The 20,856-nt window shown below is 47.1% G+C and overlaps 1 protein-coding gene and 1 non-coding gene across 2 annotated transcripts in view; both read left to right on the top strand.

Annotated features, from left to right (window-relative positions):
* The first annotated feature begins 4,033 nt into the window (after positions 1-4,033).
* trnas-aga (transfer RNA serine (anticodon AGA)) lies at positions 4,034-4,115 on the top strand. The gene has a single exon. It is a non-coding gene; the product is annotated as a tRNA-Ser (tRNA).
* Positions 4,116-8,734: 4,619 nt separating this feature from the next.
* LOC148833588 (telomerase protein component 1-like) overlaps positions 8,735-20,856 on the top strand; it is a 36,260-nt gene continuing 24,138 nt past the window's right edge. The window contains 12 exon segments of the mRNA XM_088915207.1: positions 8,735-8,788; positions 9,431-9,619; positions 10,484-10,633; positions 12,416-12,580; positions 13,114-13,251; positions 13,748-13,819; positions 14,912-15,033; positions 15,294-15,451; positions 16,344-16,462; positions 17,106-17,184; positions 17,971-17,980; positions 18,959-19,166. Coding sequence (XP_088771333.1) covers positions 9,479-9,619; positions 10,484-10,633; positions 12,416-12,580; positions 13,114-13,251; positions 13,748-13,819; positions 14,912-15,033; positions 15,294-15,451; positions 16,344-16,462; positions 17,106-17,184; positions 17,971-17,980; positions 18,959-19,166 — 1,362 coding nt within the window. The 5' untranslated portion in view covers positions 8,735-8,788; positions 9,431-9,478.

Below are 20,856 nucleotides of genomic sequence, written 5' to 3' on the forward strand. Positions count from 1 at the left end.
ATTATTGGTCTGTGATTGTGATTTGGAAGTGTTTCCAATGCTGTTTTGCAGACTTGTTATTAACTACTACGAGGTGCCAGTGTCTGCAGCACACTAAAACATAAATTAATCCAAATCATTATTTTTACAATTTACCAGTGATCTCCAATATCTTCTAAAAGAATCTGTGAAACCGAAACAGACAAAAAGACTTTTCACTGTAGTAAAGCCTTTTTAAGGAACCGTCATCATAAAACCGATAATAACAACAATCTCACACGCCAAAATATGACCTCAAAATCAAAAGATGAGCAAAATAGATCAAATTAAATGTTAAATTTTACTGAAAAAGAGGTTATACCTACTAAACCACTGAGTCAATGTAAACTGAAAGAGTAAATTCGAGTCAGAAAATGGGGGTTTAATAATAATAATAATTCTTACACTTACAAAGTGCTTTTCTGGACACTCCACTCAGAGCACTTTACAGGTAATGGGGATCCCCTCCTCCACCCTCAGTGTGCAGCCCCACCTGGATCATGCTCCAGTACTCTCACCCAGAGTAATGAAGCCAGTTCATAGAGGGGGATTATTAGGAGGTCATGACCGGTAAATACCAGGGGGAAAGTTGACCCCCCTGGGAATTTTAATGACCATGGAGTCAGGACTTCAGTTTCATATCTCATGCAAGGGACTTCTTACAGTGTCCCCATCACTATCCTAGGGCATTGGGACCCACACAGACCGCAGGGTGAGCACCCCCTGCTGGCCCCAATAACACCTCTTCCAGCAGCAGCCTTAGCTTTCCCAGGAGTCTCCCATCCAGGTACTAACCAGGCTCACACCTGCTGAGTTTCAGTGGGGCTGCCAGCTGTGAGCTGTGAGCTGCAGGGTGATACAGCTGTTGGCTGTCATTCATTATTTTTTCAACCATTCAGAGCCCTAGCAGAATGGACTGCCTCTGTAACATAACTTGGGAAAGAAAAAAAAACTAGCAACCAGTTTGTTTACATAGCAACCGTGTTCATCTATAGTCAACAACTCACACCTGCTGATAAGATGGCAGTGAAATAAAGCAAGGAAAAATCCTCTGGCACTGCCCTAGGTGTTTATGCAGTAATTGTAAAAGCTATTATACTGTAGTTTTAATATTTTTTAATATTGTTTTATAAATTGTCTGGGCATGGGAACATTATTATTCCAGGTCCCGTTTTCACAGAAAAATGTAGAATTCGTTCAATTTGTCTCAGATTTTTATTCAAGCTAGTAGAAGGCCTACAAGCCTTTTGATCTATTGATCTTTGAAAACAGGACAAAAAACAACAGTTTCTTGTTTTTTGTCCTTGATATTTCTGTCTGGTGAGTCAGACATATAAGAAATCTGATTGTTGACACATAATGTCCAAGGGGCTAACTTGAATTCAAGCTACAAAGCAGGTTTTTATTGTAAAAAAACCTCCAGAGATATTACAAAATGTTTGAAGGGACATCATAGCAGGCAGAAATTTGCTCTTTTTCCAGAGGAAAAGGGAAAAAAATGAGAAACTCTTTAAATTAGTTCTTTAGTTTTAAAAATATTGACACAACTAAGGAGTACTATGATTTGCTAGTTAAATCATTTTTTAAGAAGATGCCATTTTTCCTAATGCTCCCTTTTTAAGGATAATACGGCAATTCTTCTTGTGACATTAAGATACTGGAGACAGATTTTAGTATTCACACAAACTCACAAAAAATACTGATATCTAAATAATAAAAAAAAAACATTCTCCCTATGGTCTCAGACAGACACATACTTTTATTTCATCCTAATAAAAGGATATTAGAAATGTATCAGAAATTAACACAAACTATCCAAAATGTGTTACTAACTGTAAACTTCCCTGAAGACAGTCAAATGATTACCCAAAACATAAAACAGCTCATACATTACTGTCAATTGTACAAACTGGCACTAAAGCACTGAAGAATGTGATTGTACCTCTGTAGGGGGTGCTGATATCAAACCCACCCAAAAAAGGCGCTATATTTCAGGAATGAAAGCAGCACAAACAGAGCAGGTTTCATTGTTTGTGTTCTTTGTTGTTATAGAGCTATTGATTCTTCACATCAGATGGTACCCCTTTTATAATCCTTGACTATAAATGCAGGACTGAATTTAAATGGGATCGTGGTGGCTAATCAGAAAAGAGATTGTTCCAGTTGACGCATATCTCAGGACTCGGAATATCTGAGTGGTGTCGATCTCTCCCGGATGTGTTGATGTGAATCCCACTCCTATGAAAAAGCTTTATTTATGATGTAACAATCTCCGGTTTTCTTGTGCAAAGTAAGCTTTTTGTCAGACAAACAGATGGCCGTGTGGCCCAGGTCTCGCTGCAAAGTGACCTCACCTTTACCTTTTTTTCATGCATTCTGATTTGTAACTTTGTTTGAAGAAAAAACATCCATCCCCGAGAAATGTTCGGAAAGGTTTGAAAAGTTGATTGACAGCGGTGAGTATCCCTGCTTTTCACCTCTGAGCTCTCTGATTGGTTGTGATCAGCTAGGTTGCGAGCCAATCGGCTGTTTCTGAGCCTTCAATGGCAGCATTTGAGCGTTTCCACCGAGAGATGATTTGAAAGCCGAGCATTGCCCACTGGGGACACCTTACCATCACTAGTTTAAGAGGACACCAGGTTATTGAGATTAAAGACTCTTAATGGCTTCATTTTTTCTATGGCGTCCCGCACTCTGTTTCAGTCGGAGGTTCCCAACCCCACTGAGCGTCATGAGGTAGTCCTGATCGAGGACGGCACCTGTGAGTCTCCGTTTGGCCGCCACCGGTAGTTTAGTTCACGGGCTCACAAGCGCGCTCAGGAGACCGGAGGAGCCCCAGTTCTCGCTGGGCTTCCTAACCTGCAGGCAGCGCGTTCACCTCTTGCCGTTCAGCTCCCATCTCAAACTGACCAAAGCCTTCCTCTGCAATGACATGAGAAAAAAATAAATAAACCAACTCCAGCTGCACACAAAATCAATCACGTTATTTCCTTGGAGTAGTTTCAGACATTGCTCGAGAATTTTATCTTTCACAGAACCGCATCATTAGTGATGCGTGGGGGGTGCCCGCTTCAAGGCGCCTTGCAACTGAAGGGACTGATTTAGCGAGGATTAGCCAGCAGCTCTATCACCCTGCAGCTCACAACTGGTAGCCTATTGAAGCTCAGCAGGTGTGAGCCTGGTTAGTACCTGGATGGGAGACCTCCTGAGAAAAGCTAAGGTTGCTGCTGGAAAAGGTGTTAGTGGGGCCAGCAGGGGGTGCTCACCCTGTGGTTCATGTGGGTTCTAATGCCCCAGTACAGTGATGGGGACACTATACTGTAAACAGGTGCTGTCCTGTGGATGAATCCTAAAACTGATGTCCTGACTCTCTGTGGTTGTTAAAAATCCCAGGGTGTTTCTCAAAAAGAAATTTCCCAGTGGCCCTTACCAATCATGGCCCCCTCTCTGAACTGGCTTCATTACTCTGCTTTCCTCCGCACTAAGAGCTGATGTGTGGGGAGTGTTCTGGTGCACTATGGCTGCTGTTGCATCATATAGGTGGGGCTGCACATTGGTGGAGGGGAGTCCCCATTACCTGTAAAGCGCTTTGAGTGGAATGTCCAGAAAAGTGCTATATAAGGGTAAGCAATTATTATTATTAATCTGTAGCGTGTGTTCATTTCCATACAGTTGTAGGATGAAGGGTTTCTGTTTCTGTTTTGTGTTTTCATCGCACTCCTAAGAGCGTAAATGAAAGGCAATTGCTGCGTCTAACACGAATATAAATGCTTTTCAAACGGGAGTGTGGTGCAGCTTCTAAAATCTTTGTACGCATTTCTCCGTTGTTGATTTTCATGTCCGAACAGGGAAACCTCATCATTTCCAACTTTAAGCCACCCTTAAGTCCTCTGAGGCGTGTCTGTCTGCGACCATGTGTATTATAAAAACTCGTTTTAAACTGAGAGCGACTTTGCAAGAGGTTTCCAACACTGCCGAGCACTGGCTGGGAGATTGTAGTAGGGTGACGCGCGATGTAGTCATGGCTGAGTGGTTAAGGCGATGGACTAGAAATCCATTGGGGTCTCCCCGCGCAGGTTCGAATCCTGCCGACTACGGGTGTCCGCCTCACGTTTCAGTTGCCGTAGAACTTTTAACGCGCTAAATCGTTTGGACCCGCTGCGTTGGAAATTAATTGTTCAGCGTCTAGGAACCACATTTCACAGTTGGAAGCGGATGATGACGCTTTTTGCGTTCGCGTGACTTGTGCCTACTTCCAGCCTTGAATAAAATCCCAATAGAGCTGAAGGAACCGACTCCATAGGTGTTCGTAGTGCAGGCGGTGGAGCTGTGACGATACCAGGGGAGGAGTGACGACGGCGCAGTTGGAAACACGTTTTCTTAACGTACTTCTAAAGGGAAAGACAATAAAAGCCGAAACCCGCAGCAGTAGTAGCCATAAGAGTGTCTCCTGACAGCAAGTAAAAAGTAAACACGTGCTCCTCGTTAGGAGAGTAGTGAGTATCCCCGCCTGTCACGCGGGAGACCGGGGTTCGATTCCCCGACGGGGAGACGGGTAGCTTTTATCCCATCCGATTCAATTTCTCATGCAGAATAGTAGATATTACGTGAGTTGTCTGTTCCGTCATTTTCAGACTACCATTGCAGAGGGGCAGGCCGTCAACTCTTAAAAGCTTTTCGAAAATCTGTGCGTTTGTTGTTTTCTTTCAAGAAATTTCCACCCCCCCAAAAAAGAAATGTACATGAGAGCTGTTTTTGAGTCAGAGCTGGGCTACACGGGGCATCTCTTTTTTGGTGGTCTGATGAGCCACCATGATCACCGTTATTAAAATACAGCTACTAAAAATGCAGTTATTAAAAAGGAGAGCTGGCTCCAGATTGTGGTCCGAGTCCTCATTTCCAGAGGCGACTGAATACAAGCAGAACACAACGCAGAATTGTCGCCCAAATTCTCGGGATTCTATCTGCAGTCATCCTGTGACTGGAGAAGCTGGCACGGGTGGTGGGAGAGCTTCTGGTTTACAAAGCTCATCTTTTTATGTTTTAGGATGTGGGTATCGATCTCACTACTATTCTCTTGCAAAGAGAGCAATACTACCATTTGTGCTAATCCCCTATTACAAAAAACCATGCAACACCTATTTCCCCCAAGTAATATCTGACAAAGAATTTAAAAATAAGTACAAAACATCACTCATGATATTTCTTTATTTGTATTTCCATTCCATCCGTAGAAAGTGGAATATAAAATGTTTTCATATTCAGGCGGCTGCGTGTTAAAACAGCTTTGGAATGAAGAGATCTGTGACAACTTTCCGTGTCAAGTATGCCCAAAGAGACCTAAAACGAAAAGTCATGAGCCTGGATATAAGTTAAGTATGAAGAGCGTAACGCTGTAAAAAAAAAGAAGAAAAACTTTGTGTAAACTTTGATTTGACATTCCGAATCACTCTCAAAAGACAGGACTCGGACTTCACGGCGCACTGCGCCCACAATTATTATGTGCTTATAAGGCATTAAATACGGTAGATGACCTGTGAAGACGGGAGTCCCACTAACCAAACCTTTATGTGTCGTGAGATTCATGAAAGTAATTGCACTCACACAAAAAAAGCTCGAGCAAAAGGCGCACAGGCAGAGCAGAGCAAAGTGATCTGCTTGTTCAGGTAAGTGTATTTAGTCATTTGAACTGCATTCAGCAGAAGATTTCTTATGCGCTGTCGTTGTCAAGGAGATGCCCGGGTTAGCCGATCGCTCAGCTCAATGACTGAGCCGTCCCGCAATTCATCTCTCCGTCTGCAGCAGTTTTGAACCAAAAACGTCTTGCGTTTCCAATACTGTTTTAAAAACAAACAAACAAACAAACAAGTGATTTGCCTGTCCGGATGGGTTCCGTCTCGGGGCAGCCATGAACTGTGCCAGCAGCCACGTCACTGGATTGTAAAATGAAGAGTCCCACTGTCATTACTCACATTTCACATTAGAAGCGCAGCCACTCCGTGCTTCAATTGCGAAGATATGGACAAAAGAATATTCGAGCGTGGTCAAAAAAACGACAAAGTGAAGGCTGAGAAAGCATTCACAATGTATTTTATACACAAAGCAAGTGTTTTCGTAACCCTGAAAGGCTGAGAAAGCATTCACAATGTATTTTATACACAAAGCAAGTGGTTTCGTGAAAGCGCTACAGGCGTGCCAAAATCGTTTTTGAACTTCAAGCTAACTTTACCCCGGTCGACTTTGGTGCGTGTTTCGCTGCCTGTTTGTAGTTTAGATGGCGTTAACTTTTGCCTTGATAGAACAGGTATCTCGGCCTGGTTAACTTTCATTTCGCTCATTTAATTTTACTTCTGCGTTTACGCAGTTTTAGTTTTGAAGCAGTGGGTGTTTGCAGGGGCGTTCTTCAAGCCATAATAGCAATAATATGGTAGCGTGACTTCGTGAGGCGTGGGGAAGACTGACTGGAGGGTGTGGTTGTGTGACCAAACATCTCGAGCACTGAAGCGTGTCTTAGATTGTACTTTTTGTAAAGCTGGGAGTTTTCCGACGAGGGATTCTCGAGTCTAAGGACTCTTTCATGCGATGCCGTATTTATGCTACAGGGACGGTCCCTGCATGACGCTTACTCTGCCTTCCATTGGGAATTTGTTCACCAGAGCAAGACGATTTCTGCAGCCGTGGCACTTACCCGAGCCCGAAGAGCGCTGCTGAATTTCAATGCTGTATAATTACCCTGCGGCTCTTTACTTTTTGTTCTACGTTTGAGGAAAAAAAAATATAAAAAAGATGCGCAAAAATAAAACAACAACCCACAGAACAACATGCTGCCAGAGAGGGTTACAAATCGGACCACGATAAATATATTTTTGTAGACACATTTTGTATTTGTGATTCACCCAGTATTACCAACAGATTAATTATAACTAGGTATTCTTTTCCCTTGCTCCTCTAAGTCTGTCCTATTGAAGCCATTGAAGTTGAAGCATCGAGGCACAGTGGCGCAGTGGTTAGTACCACTGCCTTGCAGTGCAGGGGTTCTGGGCCTGATTCCTGGGGTGCCATTTGCATGGAGTTTCTCTCTTCTCCCCACAGTGCCGGATTTCCCATTAGGCACAGTGCCTAGGGCCTAGGAAGGAGGGAAACACTAATGACTAACGAAAAACGAGCTGAAACAACATGCTTGCGATCGACTCCAAATCCATAATGCTAATCCGATCTAGCGGCCGTTCTAGAAACTGGAAGTATCGGAGTGATGGTGACGCTCGACTCGCTCCATCAATCACGTGGTTTAGCATTAGAAGAGTTTAAAGTGCATCGTGTCAATCGATGTCATTCAATGGGCGTTGACCCCTCTTTTTGCACATTTCGGAGTGAGAGGGCCTACGGACACTAAGATCCGGCCCTGCCTCCCCCGTGTGTGTACGAGTTTCCTCCCACAGTCCAGTTTGGGGAGAACTGGCCCTGCTGTGAGTGCGTCTGTGCCTGTGCGTGTCCTGCGATGGACTGGCGTCCCACCCAGGCTGCTCCCCCGTGTCCCTGAATTTGAAGAAGTGGTTACCAAATGGGTGGGTGTAGAAGGATCCCCAATTCCTGTCCTGTCCTGGAGGCTCCAGTGTCTCTGATTTGCAAGCCAGCCAGGCTCATAACAGCCAACATCAGCTTGCTATTGGCCAAACTGGACCAAAAAGGCAGCTTCTCCTGGCCTTTTCAGGTACTGGGTCTTAGAGGAGATCTAGGAAACCTGCAGACACAACGCCCCCTGCAGGAGAAGGATTAGAGACTGCTGGTGGTAGGGATGAGCCTCCTGGAGTGGAAGGAATTTGCCATTGTGGGTGGTTCTCTGTTGCGAACTAATTGTCTGTCTGTCCGTCCTGCTGCAAGCTGTGATCTGTTCCATGTTGTGTGATCTATAGGATCTTGGGGAAAAACGAGGTGGTGAAGCAGATAGGTGTGTTTGAAGGCTTATATTGCATGATGTGTTCTGGGAAAAGTAGGCCTAGGTGTTAGTGGGCACGTCTGTGTGTCTGTATTGTGATGGACTGGCAGTGTGTCTTGCCTTGCACTCATTGCTTGCCGAGATAAGACTTCCCTTCAGCCCTGAGTTGGAAGAAATGGTTAGAAAGTGGGTGAGTGGCAGAGTTCAGCTTCCTGTGCTTCCTTACCTGTATGTTCAGAGTGAAGTCACAAGTGTGAAGGTCTTCACTCCTGAGGTTCGTTAATGACAGCAGGGCAGCAGGTCGGTGACTCCTAATCATATCTAATCTTTCCCAGGCTGTTGTCAGGATGAAGGCACCCCAGCAGGTCCGGGGCCTCGAGCCAGAGAAGGGGCTCCACAATCACATTCTCTACTCCAGCCGGATCTCCCTGGAAAGCCGGATCCTCGCTCAGGCCTCTGCGGCTGTCGGGACGCTGACAGCCCACACCTCCCCTGCCGGCCTTCATTCCCGTCACGGAGACAAGCTGCACTTGGAGTCCGGCGCCCTCACCGCCACGACCTCCCCCGGCCCTCCTTCCCACCCGGCTCTCGGCCACCGCCGTCCCCGACCTCTCCTGCTCGCTCCTGGGGAGCCAGCACACGCTGCTCTCCCGGAGGATGGCTCAGGGCCTCTCCTCCGCTGCTGGAGCCCCAACGGCCAGCCGCCATCTCCAGCCCTCCTCTCTGATCTCCGTGTGGGGAAGACGAGGCGCAGACAAAGAAGAGGTTTCATCCCCTAATGAGCAGCCCGCTGGAGATCCACAGCTCCACACTGGGAGCACACTACAGAGCCTGGTAAGGATGTAGGACCGGTGTGCTGTGGGTAGGAAACCTTGACATCGCCGTTGAGTTTTCATGGCAAGTGGTTGCTTCAGTGAATCCTTATAAACCACATTGAACTTGTCCTTAGCGGTGAGTCTTCTCTATTAAGTGAATGGTCCCTGCCGATAAACACCTTGCCTTGAGATTAACACTGCTGACTTGACATTTATGTATTTTTGAAAAAAGGGGAGGGGGTTACTAAAGTTGTCTCTTTTAGAATTCAGTTTTGGGGGAAATGCTGAGGAAATGACAATGTACTGTTCAGGCAATGCGATCTCCTAAGTCTGTTCATCATTGAAGCATGCATTGTTCTGTTAAATGCAAGAAGAATGCAACATGTTTTAGTTATACTGATACTTTTAAATGTTTTTTTTTTCATTTATTACAAAACACAATTCAGGAGAAGCCAGAAACACCTGTTCTAAGCTAGTCTGTGTCAAAGGTGTGAGAGCAGTCATGGTGATACTCGGGAATCCCATTTAACAGATCATAATGCTTGATTGAAAAATCCTGTAGTTGGGATCGCCGTTTGATCCACTTGATCCGGGATCCAGGAGATCACAGCCGAACTCTTGATCCCCGCGGTTTAATTGGAGTTGATTGCGTGAACTTCAGATCCCAGGCTGTTACCCAGACCGCCAGGCTGCTGAGGATGTGGAAGAGATGGCCGTGGAGATGCCGGTCCCAGAGCTGGAGCTGAGGGAGACCAGCCGGGAGCAGGAAGACGTGTGGGAGACGGTGGGCGAGTTTCCTGACTTTCACGACGCCAGCAAGCACTGGGAAGAGGAACTGAGAGACAAGAAGGTGAGTCGGGCAGGTATGGTTTGATCCCAAAAGCTTAAATGAACAGAGTCAAGGTCACTATTCCTACAGGTTGTCTACGTGTCCGGACAGCTCTAGGTCTAATCTTTTGGACGAGAAAGGTGAATTTGACCATTCAGTTCTTGCCTATGAATAGGACACACACACAGATTTTGGGTGGTTACAAGACGAGGGACAAAACAGGAGTAAACAATTAACTACTATTTACATTAAGTGTTATAGGGTCTATTTACATCGACAGGGTGACCTAGACCGTCCCCCTGCTACACTTCCCAGCCTGCACCGCTGCGCATGCATTATCTGGGTACACCTTCGCTTTGTCACCCGGCGAGGGCGCTACAGTATCAGATGACCTAATTTTATCAGTAATGTTTTGTGAGTCTAAGTGAGTTGTTGCGGGCTGCGGATGATTATTTTGTGGGCCGTGTGTTTGTGACCCCTGCTCTGGGGCTGACTTCTTCCATACAGCAGAGGATGCAGATCAGCCAAATGGCAGTAAAAACCTGTTTAAACCCTGCTCTGTATTCAGGCGGTGCTCAGTATTGTTTCAACACTTAAGAGTTCTGGATCTTATCCGTGCTGGATACTCCCTGGACCCCTTGCCTGACTTTTGGTTTTTGGCCTGTTTTCTGGTTCGTGGTTTGTATCTCTGGCGCTTGATTTCCAATCTGACTTTTGGTTCTGTACTTTTGCTCGACTCTTGACCCCGGCCTTGGATTTCTCTTACTATCCGGCTTAGGATATTTGTGATCCTGGGACCTGCATAGGGTCCTTCCTTGATTTTCTAAGCTGTGGGCCAGCCTAACACTCTCTCCCCCTCTGTACCCATCCCTCCATCTCTCCCAGTTCCTCCTGCTGAACATGGTGTGCTGCTCCCTTGTGAACAAGGAGGCTCTTCCTGGCCAAGAAGGCTGGGACGAAGCCGAGAGCACGTGGACCAGACTGAAGAGCCTTGCTCAGGACATCTCGCAGCAGGACGGGCAGTTCCTCCTGAAGGCAAGTTTGGAAACATGAGGGACTGTGATCCTGGTCAGTAGCTCAGCAGCTCAGAGGCTGGCCACCTGTGCCACACCAAGAGTGCACTGTGTGCTTCATGGGCAGGGTAGCTCGCGATCTACTGTATATCTCTCCCTCTCTCTCTCCCCGGGTTGTGTGAGACTCATCATACCTGAGAACTTGCTTGTGACGTCCTGTAGGTCCCATACTAAAATGTTCAAGTTGCAGAAAGTTCATGTTCGACAAGTAAAGAGTAAGTAGAGTAATACAAATGAGTGGCACAGAGAGTAACCATCAATGCTTTCGGCACCAGCGTCCACAAGGCTGCCATTTCACTCTGGATCTCGCTGTGTCCTCGCGTCCTCTGCGTGTCACCCCATGATTTGTCATTGGCGATTGTGAATAACCCTTATTCCAGTCATTTCATGTTTTATTTTGTGCGTTAACACTGGATAGTGAAGTGTAGAATGATCAAATGTAGAGTATGAGGTTGTTAAATTGTGACTCTCTCTCTCTTCCTCCAATGTTTCATGATTGATATCTGTATGTTTTTAAGTGTTTGCTCTGTATAAATATGTCTGAATAGTGGCTCTGTATTCGTTCACACGACTGCTAAGAAAAGGTTGCTGCCGACTTGCAGAACTGGGGCTGTATGTATCTCACGGTGTGGATGTATTTGTTAGCAGGGTATTTGGTAGGGGGTTATGTTTAGTAGTTGCTTAGATTTATAGTTCATGCAGCTTTTGCGCTGTGAAAGTTGCTTCATCAGTTCGTTGATGTTTGGCTGGGCTGTTGAAGTGTTTGATCGGTCAGCTGGTGCTTTAGCAGTTCGATGGGTGACTGAACGAGAAATTTGGTGCAGCTCTGGAGCGAAAGCCGGTGCAAGTTGCTGAAATCTTGCATTGGGCTGAAGAGAAGTTGACTGATTTCTGACAGAATCATTTGCCCTAAGTGGGTGATGGCAAGTTTAACTGTTTACTAGAGCCGGCCATCTGCTGGTCGTGCGTGGCATTGCACGAGTGTCCTGGCGTTTTTAAATAATAATAATAATTGCTTACACTTATATAGCACTTTTCTGGACACTCCACTCAAAGCGCTTTACAGGTAATGGGGACTCCCCTCCATCACCACCAGCCACACCTGGATGAATGCAGCCATAGTGTCATCTATTAGAGTCATCTTAGCCATAGTGCGCCAGAACGCTCAACACATCAGCTATCAGTGGGGAGGAGAGCAGATTAATGAAGCCAGTTCATAGATGGGGATTATTAGGAGGCCATGATTGGTAAGGGCCAATGGGAAATTTGGTTACACCCCTACTCTTTTTAAGAAAAACACCCTGGGATTTTTAATGACCACAGAGTCGGGACCTCAATATTACGTCTTATCCGAAGGACAGCGCCTGTTTACAGTATAGTGTCCCCGTCACTATACTGGAGCATTAGGACCCACATGGACCACAGGGTGAGCACCCCCTACTGGCCCCACTAACACCTCCTCCAGCAGCAACCTTAGTTTTTTTTCCCAGGAGTATCCCATCCAGGTACTGACCAGGCTCACACCTGCTGAGCTTCAGTGGGGCTGCCAGTTGTGAGTTGCAGAGTGATATGGCTGCTGGCTATTATTTCTGCAGTAAAGATCATTTTTGCATCCAGAAAATCAAAAGAAATCGGGGAAAGGGCTCTGCTAGGAGTTTTCAGGGCCGGTGACAGAGAAGAGAAATGAACGAATAATCTGCAGTGTGTGTGTGTGACGTCCTGCACGTTTCCATCTTTCTCACAGGTGGCTGTCTACACCCGACAGGAGCTGAACATGTGAACCATGGCCAACTTCCTCCTGGCTCTGGCCGTCAGCTTACCTGAAGCCAAGGGGCACTTGAGGAGGTACTTCTGCCCTGCAGTGCAGCTGCCCTCCGACTGGATCGAGGTCGCGCGGCTCTACAGCTCCGTACGTACGCCTTCACTGAGGGAATCTCAGCCGATGCTGGCTGGCCATCTAAAGCGGATGACTGCTGAGATGCTCAGTTTCGGAATAAGTGATTTTCCTTGCCAGATGAGGCTGGGCTTGTTCCCCACTGCCCAGATCAAAGTTAATTAGCAGTCGCTTCCCGTTTTCTGCCTCAATGCGTTGTGCCCTGTATGACAGACGGTGGCCATCAGAAGTATTCACCCCCTCCCACCCACCCACGTTTTACATTTTATTGTGTAACAATATGGAATCCAGGTATTAAACTGGGATTGCGAGGGATCAATGGAAGACCCTTTAAAATGTCAAAGCAAAAACAAAATCCTGGGGGACCTCCTATATTCATTTTGTCATTGTAATTGTGAAAAAGCCCAAGGGCGGGGGGGGGAGGTGAACACTTTTGATAGCCCCTGTCGTTGCAGCTGTAGTTGTGCCCAGCCCTTAAGAGATTCTTCGGGAAACCCCATGGCTTCCCATCAGGCTTCGCCCCCCTCAATCCCTCGTTCTCGTTTCAGTGCTTTGGCCGCAATCTGCCCTCCTGCCTCAAGAAAGCCATGGCCGATAAGTTCAAGCAGTTCAGCGAATACCAGCTGGCCAAGTACAACACCCGCAAACACCGCTGCAAACACGGCCGTGCCAGGCAGAAGTCCAAGGTAAGGACCAGGAGCAGGCTGCCCTGGGTGGTTAGCTGCATGTACTCTGCTCTGTGGTTAGTCGTGGCTAGCTTTAACTAACCGGTAATAATAGTTAGTTAGGGTAGTTATGGGTAGTTAGTTCTGTGGTTAGCTATGACCAGTTGTAAACAGTGTTAGATAAGATTAGAAAATTACATTCATATAATGCAGTTAGTTATAACTAGAGTTCTGTTAGTCATAACTAGCCAGTCATATAGTTACTTATAATAATAGCTGTTTCTGAAGGCCACTAGTTCTAACTAGTCCCATAATCGTTTTTGTAACCAGAGGTAGTTATGGTTAGTTGTGTGGCTGATTTTTCCTTTTTCTCTGTCCCTTAATTCCCTCTGCCTTCCTCTCCTTTTCCTTCTTACTTCACCGTCTCCTCGCCACCCCGAGCTCTGCCCCCCCGTCCTACCTCCACCTGATCGGAGACCGCCCCCCCCGCCTCATCGCATCGTCCTTGTTCTTGCAGAAACCTGGACCCGAGGATTGGAAGAAATGGGCAGGGCTCCTCAGATCGGAGCCAGTGCAGCTGGAGAAATACGTGAGTTCCTCCTTAGAAAGGTGTCAAACGAGACGAGGCCCTTCTGTCCGTCTGTCCTTCCAGTCCCTTTGGTAGCTGTGCTCTTGAGAAGCCGCTCCAATAGGATCCCACAGGTTTGCTTGGCTGGGGTTCAGCTGAGGGAGGATGGATCTCCCCAATTCTGTCTTTAAAAGTGACTGTACTTAAGATAAGAGGTGAGATCACTTTACTGGCCATATACAATTTCTTTGCATTAGGAATTTGTCTTTTTACATACCCCAGCTTGCTCACCATGAGACACACAGACAGGGAGAGAAGCTGGGGGTCAGAGCACAGGGTCAGCCATTTATACGGCGCCCCTGGAGCAGCTGGGGTTAAGGGAGCCCCATGGAGTAGGATTCCTCTGCCAGCCGCGGGATTTGAAACGGCAACCTTCCAGCCACAGGCTTCACGGCACCTCTGTGTAAAAGGTGATCACACCCACTGAAGCCTTAGCACCGTAGATAATCGAGCAGGGAGCTGCAAGGGAACGGGTAGGAGGTAAAGATTTGTCCCGTGCTGAGAGGAAAAGAAATGAAACAACATTTCAGCTGTGGAGCCTTCTTCTGGTGTGTCCGAGTGGGTAGCTGCATCAGATAATGCTGAGGAGTTTTTTTTTATCTGTAGCACTTTTCTGGACACTCCACTCAGAGCACTTTACACGTAATGGGGACTCCCATTAGTGAGGAGAAGAACAGAGTGATGAAGCTAGTTCAGTGATGGGGATTATTAGGAGGCCATGATTATGATGGTAAAGACCAGGGGGAAATTTGGCCAGGACACTGGGGTTACACCCCTACTCTTTTCGAGAAACACCCTGGGATTTTTAATGACCACAGAGAGTCAGGACCTTCCCAAAAGTTCCATCCCAAGTTATCGTGACAAGCAACTGAAACAAGTGTATGCACAGCAGTCTCTCAGGTGTACAGTTACTCCCAGCTAATTGGGCAGCGGTTAGGTAGTGTGGCAAACTAAGAATCCACTTCCAGGGCTGAATCCAGAAGCCTTGAGCTTAATGAGTGGGCCACCAAGCCCCCAGGTGACACTTGGCTTCCTTCCATATCCACTTGACAGATGATATCGACCGAGAGGAAAAGTGCCAACAAGCAGCAGAGCATTTTCAACCTGAAGAGGCTGGTCCAGAGACTGCACATTAAGGAGCCGGCAGAACATGTCATGGCCCTACTGGGACGCAAGTACGACATTATACCCACTATACTTATAGACCCATTACGTGTTGTAGCGCATACAATAAATACATATGTTCCAGGGGTTTGTATACAGAGTCCACTGTATATCCACTGTTAGTGTGACCGGACATTAAGTAAGAGTCTATACAGGTGTGTGTGTGTGTGTGTGTGTATACAGTGTATCCGGTAAGAATCTGTACTCCAGGTATGTATTTACACATCTCTGGTCTACTACTGGAGTAACACCAAAGCCTTCCTTGCTGTAGGTACCCCAGCAGTCTCCAGGCATTCTCTCGGAGTGGGCTGTCGGAGTCCTGGGATTCTCAGCGTTCCGGGAAGAGAATGAAGCTGTCGCAGCCGGAGACATGGGAGCGACAGCTGAGCCTGCTGGGAAACAAGGCGCGGACGTGGGAGCAGCTCATAGGTTGTGCCCTTTCTCTCTCTCAGTCTTGTCCGACCTTTGACCCTGAGCTACTCCGGCCCCATTCGCCATTGCCTAGCCAGGCCCTCTCTTTACACTGATGGTTTGCTGATTAAATTGTTAGACATTTTCTCCTTGGGTGGGTTCCGGTTACCTGAACAGTTGAGGAAAACAATGTTAAAGGACGTTTTGATCTGTTGTATTTGAAGTGTGTGTTAGATGTGTTAGAAACAATAATGACATATAGCCCTTCGATAACACGTGCCATCACTCACTGTTCAAGAGCCTCCTGTCTGACACAAGGTTCCTCTTCTGTTCATACCCTGGGCGTGTCCTTCTGTTGTTGTTTGGGCTTCCGATTGTGGCGCTCGGCAGTAACCAGTTCAAAAGGGGCTTCTCAAATCTGAATAAGAGGAATCGGATTAGTGATTGCTCACACCCAGGGGCTTGTGGGACACTTGCACTTCATCTCGTACCCTGTACATTCTTACTGGAGGCTCCAACAGACAGGATCCCAGCAGCAGTCCCGCATATGTGACTGGACACTCCAGAGTCCTAGAGCGCTAAGAAGCTGCAGATATCGTAAAGCAAAATGCATCTGCGACGATCCTTCACATCCCTTGTTTAATAATTTCCAGTTACTCCCACCAGAACGCAGATACCGACTCCCCAACACCAAAACCAACAGGTTCAAGTTCTCAGTCATACCTGTAAGCCATATCGTTACATAACATTTCACTTTCAATGCAAATATGTTGGCATATTGTTTTTCCTGTCATTTTTTTTTCTTCTCTCCATCCGTACACCAACACTGCTGCTGTAAAACAACTTGTCCTTCCCTGGGGATAATAAAGATTCTCTCTCTCTCTCTCAATCCTTTCCTTCCCCTCTCAAGACAACAAGGCCCTGCCCTTCATGGCCATGCTCCGTAACCTGTGCAGTATGATCACAGCGGGAATCAGTGACCAGCACCACAGGTGAGGTGAGGGCACAGAGACGTTTCTGTCTTCAAGAGTCATACTCAAGGTCTACACACCCTTTCCAATGTCACACATTTTGTGTTTTGTGTGCTACACACTGGCACTGCCATTTCCAAAGAAAGCTATGGCTGTGATTCAAGCAAAAGTACAAACAGAGGGGTGTGTACACTGGCCTGGGTTTTCATTTTAAGTACATTTTGCAGTGTTTGAGTGTTTGTCTCTCACTTGGAGGTGGTGTGGCGGTCAGAAATAGACAGCAATGATTGCTGTACAGATTGATGCATGCAGCTCTTGAGTAACTCAGTGAGATGTACACTGACGGGCAGCACAGTAGTACAGTGGTTAGTGTTGTTGCCTTAGCACTGGGTCCCTGTGTTCAATACCAAAAGTGTCATCTGCCCTAAGCTTGGATGTTCTCCCTGTGTTTGCATGGGTTTCTACTGCCTGCGGGTTTGCCTTTGCCAAAGATTGGCGTCCTGGCCGATGGCGTGCCCTGCCTTCCACCCGTTGCTTGTCGGTTTCCTGTCGGTCACTTTGGAAAGGGTGTGCAAACATTCTCCGGGCACTGTATCTTGGCGGTCGTTTCCAGATTTGTGTGGCTTCGTCAATCGGTGGTATACCCAGAAGCACTCGCTGTCGAAGCCGCACTGCAGCCTCGTGTTTTTCCTGTCTCGCAGGAATCCGTGATCCGCAGCCGACAGTTACCCTTCCGCTTCCTGTCTGCCTACAAAGTCATGCTGGTGCTGGGCCAGGCAGGTATGTTGGCCCTTCTGTATCCCACGGGCACGTCGGCCTCTGGTTGCCGTTCGTTGTGTCTATGGGGTCGACTTTGTCAACGTCCGTGGGGGCGGTGCGGTGGCTCTGTGGCTCAGGATCTGCGCTGGTGGCTGGAAAGTTGCCTGTTCGAATCCCACGACTGGCAGAGGAATCCTACTCCAGTGGGTCCCTGAGCAAAGCCCTTTGCCCCAGCTGCTCCAGGGGTGCTGTATAAATGGCTGACCCTGCGCTCTGACCCCCAAGAAATTGCATAGGGCTAATAAAGTGATCTTATCTTATATTTCTTTTCCAACACTGTATGGATGAGCGCACTCATTCAGTCTCTAGATTGTGTCCCTACACTTCCATCTAGAGGTGGCTCGGATACATATGGGACAGCTCCAAAGGCAGCAGGCGTGAGACAGACCAAGGTCTGTGAAAAGACAAATTCCTAATGCAAGAAATTGTATGTGGCCAATCAAGTGATCTGATCTTAACTTATCTGGGTATTTCCAACACCTGCTAGTTTCTCTCTGTTCAAGACTAAAAAATGTTCTGGCCATGTTCTTGCCTGTCAGCATAGGACGTTCCTAGCAGTCCCAGAATGCATTTTGTGGGTCTTCTCCAGACTGATTACAGAGCTGCAGTATTATTTTTACAGTATTTATTTTTTGGAACATGGTGAACAAAATCGTACCTGTGTGACAAAAATAAAGAATCACCTGTAAATATATATCCAATACCACGCTCTTTCATGGCCCCTCTGGACAATTCTGGTTCTCTCAGGTGCCATCTTGTACCTCCAGCAACCTTATTTACTGCATCTCTTGCAGAAAATGCCCGGCTATTTACATTGGGGAAACAGGAAGGAGACTGGGAGACCGCTTCAGAGAACACGTCAGGGCTGTGAGGATCAAAGATCTCTCCAAGCCCATAGTTTCTCATTTCCCCTCTAACAGCCATGATCACACTGATCTCTCCGTCTGTGTTCTCAAAGAGGGGTCTCTCAAATCCTATTGCAGAAAGACATCCGAAACCCAAATTATCCTGATCACGCCTTCCCCCTTGTCTCAACGACAGACTCGTTTCCTTCTAATCCTCTCTATTCATCTGCAGGTTTTGACTTCACACCTCTCTTCACCTCTCTCGACTTCGCACCACCTGAGTGCCCACTCTGCCTCCCCCCTGCTCCCGCCTGCTCTCCACTCCCGGCTCTTGTCCTCCCCTGCCTTATCAGCTGCTGACTTTCCTCTCTTTCTCACACCCGAAGAAGGCACCACAGGGGAAACGTTGTTTCTTTTCTTCCGTTCCCAGCATGGAGTCGACCTTTACTTGTTCCTTTTGCAGCCTAAGCATGCTGATGCAGCTCCCTGCTGGAACTACGGAAAAATAGACGTCTGCCCTGGTGGCTCAAGCAAGGAGTTGTGATGTGCTACAGTACATCGCAAAAGTGAATTGTCCATATCTCATTCTGTTTATTTGCTTCTTGTTCATCTTCCTGATGAGCTCTGAAAGAGAGCTGTGGGGGAGCCAGAGCTCTCAGCCCTGTTTTATTTCTTGTCTGAAGGCAGACGCGGCCTTTATCGATCTGCCAAATCCAAACCTTCAACTTCAATTATCAGCACTGCATTGCATTTTGGGATAGCAGGTCACACAAATTCTGTTAAGAGTCTGTTCAGCCTGCAGAACAGAAAATTCTATACAGACACAAATCAATGCAATCTCTGTTTGTTTTCTTCTCCTTTTTTTTCCCTCTCTCTGCCTTTCGCTCCAGTCAGAGGAAGTACAGTAACAAACTCCTGGGTAGATACCGAGAGGCCCTGGAAAAGGCTATCCAGATTTCCTGCAAGCACAACATTCCTCCGCTACCCGGGAGAACGCTCATTCTGTTTCGAGCGGAATATACAATGCATCGTCCCTGCAAGGGATCGGAGGATATCTGCTGCCCTTTCAGCTCGGAGGAGGAGAAACTGACCCCTACGGTAAAGGAGGCTGACGCAGGCATTGTTGATTGGAGCAGACGTTTTCTGCCTCATCCTATAGAGGGGGCGTTTTCGGGGGGCCTCCTGCGTGGTTCAGCCAGTCAAAACAGTTGTCTGAGTGAAAGGTGGGGCTCTGTGTAAGCGTAGGTTCAAGCCTGCGTCGTGTCACTAGTCATGACGATGACCAGGATTCCCCGTGCCCATCATTGTACTACCAAGGGAAGAGGGCGATAGTTCGACGAGGGCTTCTTGTCTCTCTGTGACATCGAGACCCTTACAGCCTCCTAGGCGCAGGAGTGAGGTGCTACCAGGGGAGGAATGACGTGATTCTCTTGCACTGGCTCTGAGGCTCCAAACCTTCAGTTCAGGGCTGTGGCTCCTTTGACATGTGGCTCTTAAGCGGGCGGGTCGGAGGAGTCGATCTTCTCCATTCTGCCCTGTGTGTGGTTACATGGTTCGTAGACTCTTGATCTAGGGTGTAAAAACGCACAAGTGGCTCGTCCAAACTGAGTGCAGGACAGAGGCAAAGTCCATTCCCGAGTGCTGGGGAGCACCAGGCCAGAGCTCATCCTCATCCTTACTGTATCATTGATTGCACTGAGATGCGACGTCCTTCCTGGATGAGAAATGGGTCTGTAGAAGGGGCTATTCCTAGCAATGCTGATCCCCACCAATGCTGCTGGGAGGACTGGAAGAAGTGGGGTACCTCACTCAAGGATACAATACCAGTGTTTGCAGAGGGGGACATGAACCTATAACCCATCAGTTACCAGTCTAGTAGCTCACCTACTGATCTTTGACATACCCCCAAGTTCGGTGGATTAGCGTTAACAGGGAGAGACACTTACCACCACATCACAGTTGCAGCTCAGCTAAAGCTTGTCAGCCTGAGGCGAGGCTTGGTTTTTCCTACAGTTCAGTCATATCTCAAGTTAAGAGGAGCCCAGTGTGATTTTGACTCTCACCCTACATGGCCAAACAGGTCTTGGGAGGTGGGTGTGGATGATGAAAGTTTCTTGTTCAATGGTAGCTGGTAGCAAGACGGGTTGCAACGGAGAATCCTGGAACTGGAAAGTATAGCATCCTGTGTGAAAAGGAGCACACTACTATCAATGCATGTGACTAGATAAAGCAAGATCGTGAATAATTCCCGACTGCCAGGGCTGATGCAATAGTTTCTGTTGTATGAAAACAGCAATCTACGCATTGCTTGCAATGTGTTGCCTATTAAAGCAGAGAAGAAGGAGTTCCCCTTCAACTTTCTGCAAAAATACTTTTGATCTCACAGTTTTTGCCCAATATTGTACCTCACATGGTGGCAGATAAAAATAAGACAAGAACATAATAAAACAATAAAGACTAAACTCCTCTTTCCCAAAAATGTATCCTCCTCCGACAAGTAGTAGTCAAAGATGAACCATATTGTATATGCCACACATTTCTCCATTAGCCTCGCACTGTGCAACAGGTAGTTACTGTACATGAAGCCTGAATGCAGGAAGACAAACTTAAATGGACTTCTGCCCACCTGTTCAGTTTTGAAAATCACAGTGGTCTCTTGAACTGGATAAACACGTGGCTCGGTGTGACATTCTGGAATTGTCAGGTGAATTTGCTTGGCGAGTTCCCCGGGGTCAACAGGTCCTCGGATCTTGAAGTTGTCCTCGGATCTTGAAGTCGGTGTGGCTTT

Source organism: Atractosteus spatula, chromosome 5 (assembly GCF_055471065.1).
Source record: "Atractosteus spatula isolate fAtrSpa1 chromosome 5, fAtrSpa1.hap1, whole genome shotgun sequence".
Taxonomy (NCBI): Eukaryota; Metazoa; Chordata; class Actinopteri; order Semionotiformes; family Lepisosteidae; genus Atractosteus; species Atractosteus spatula.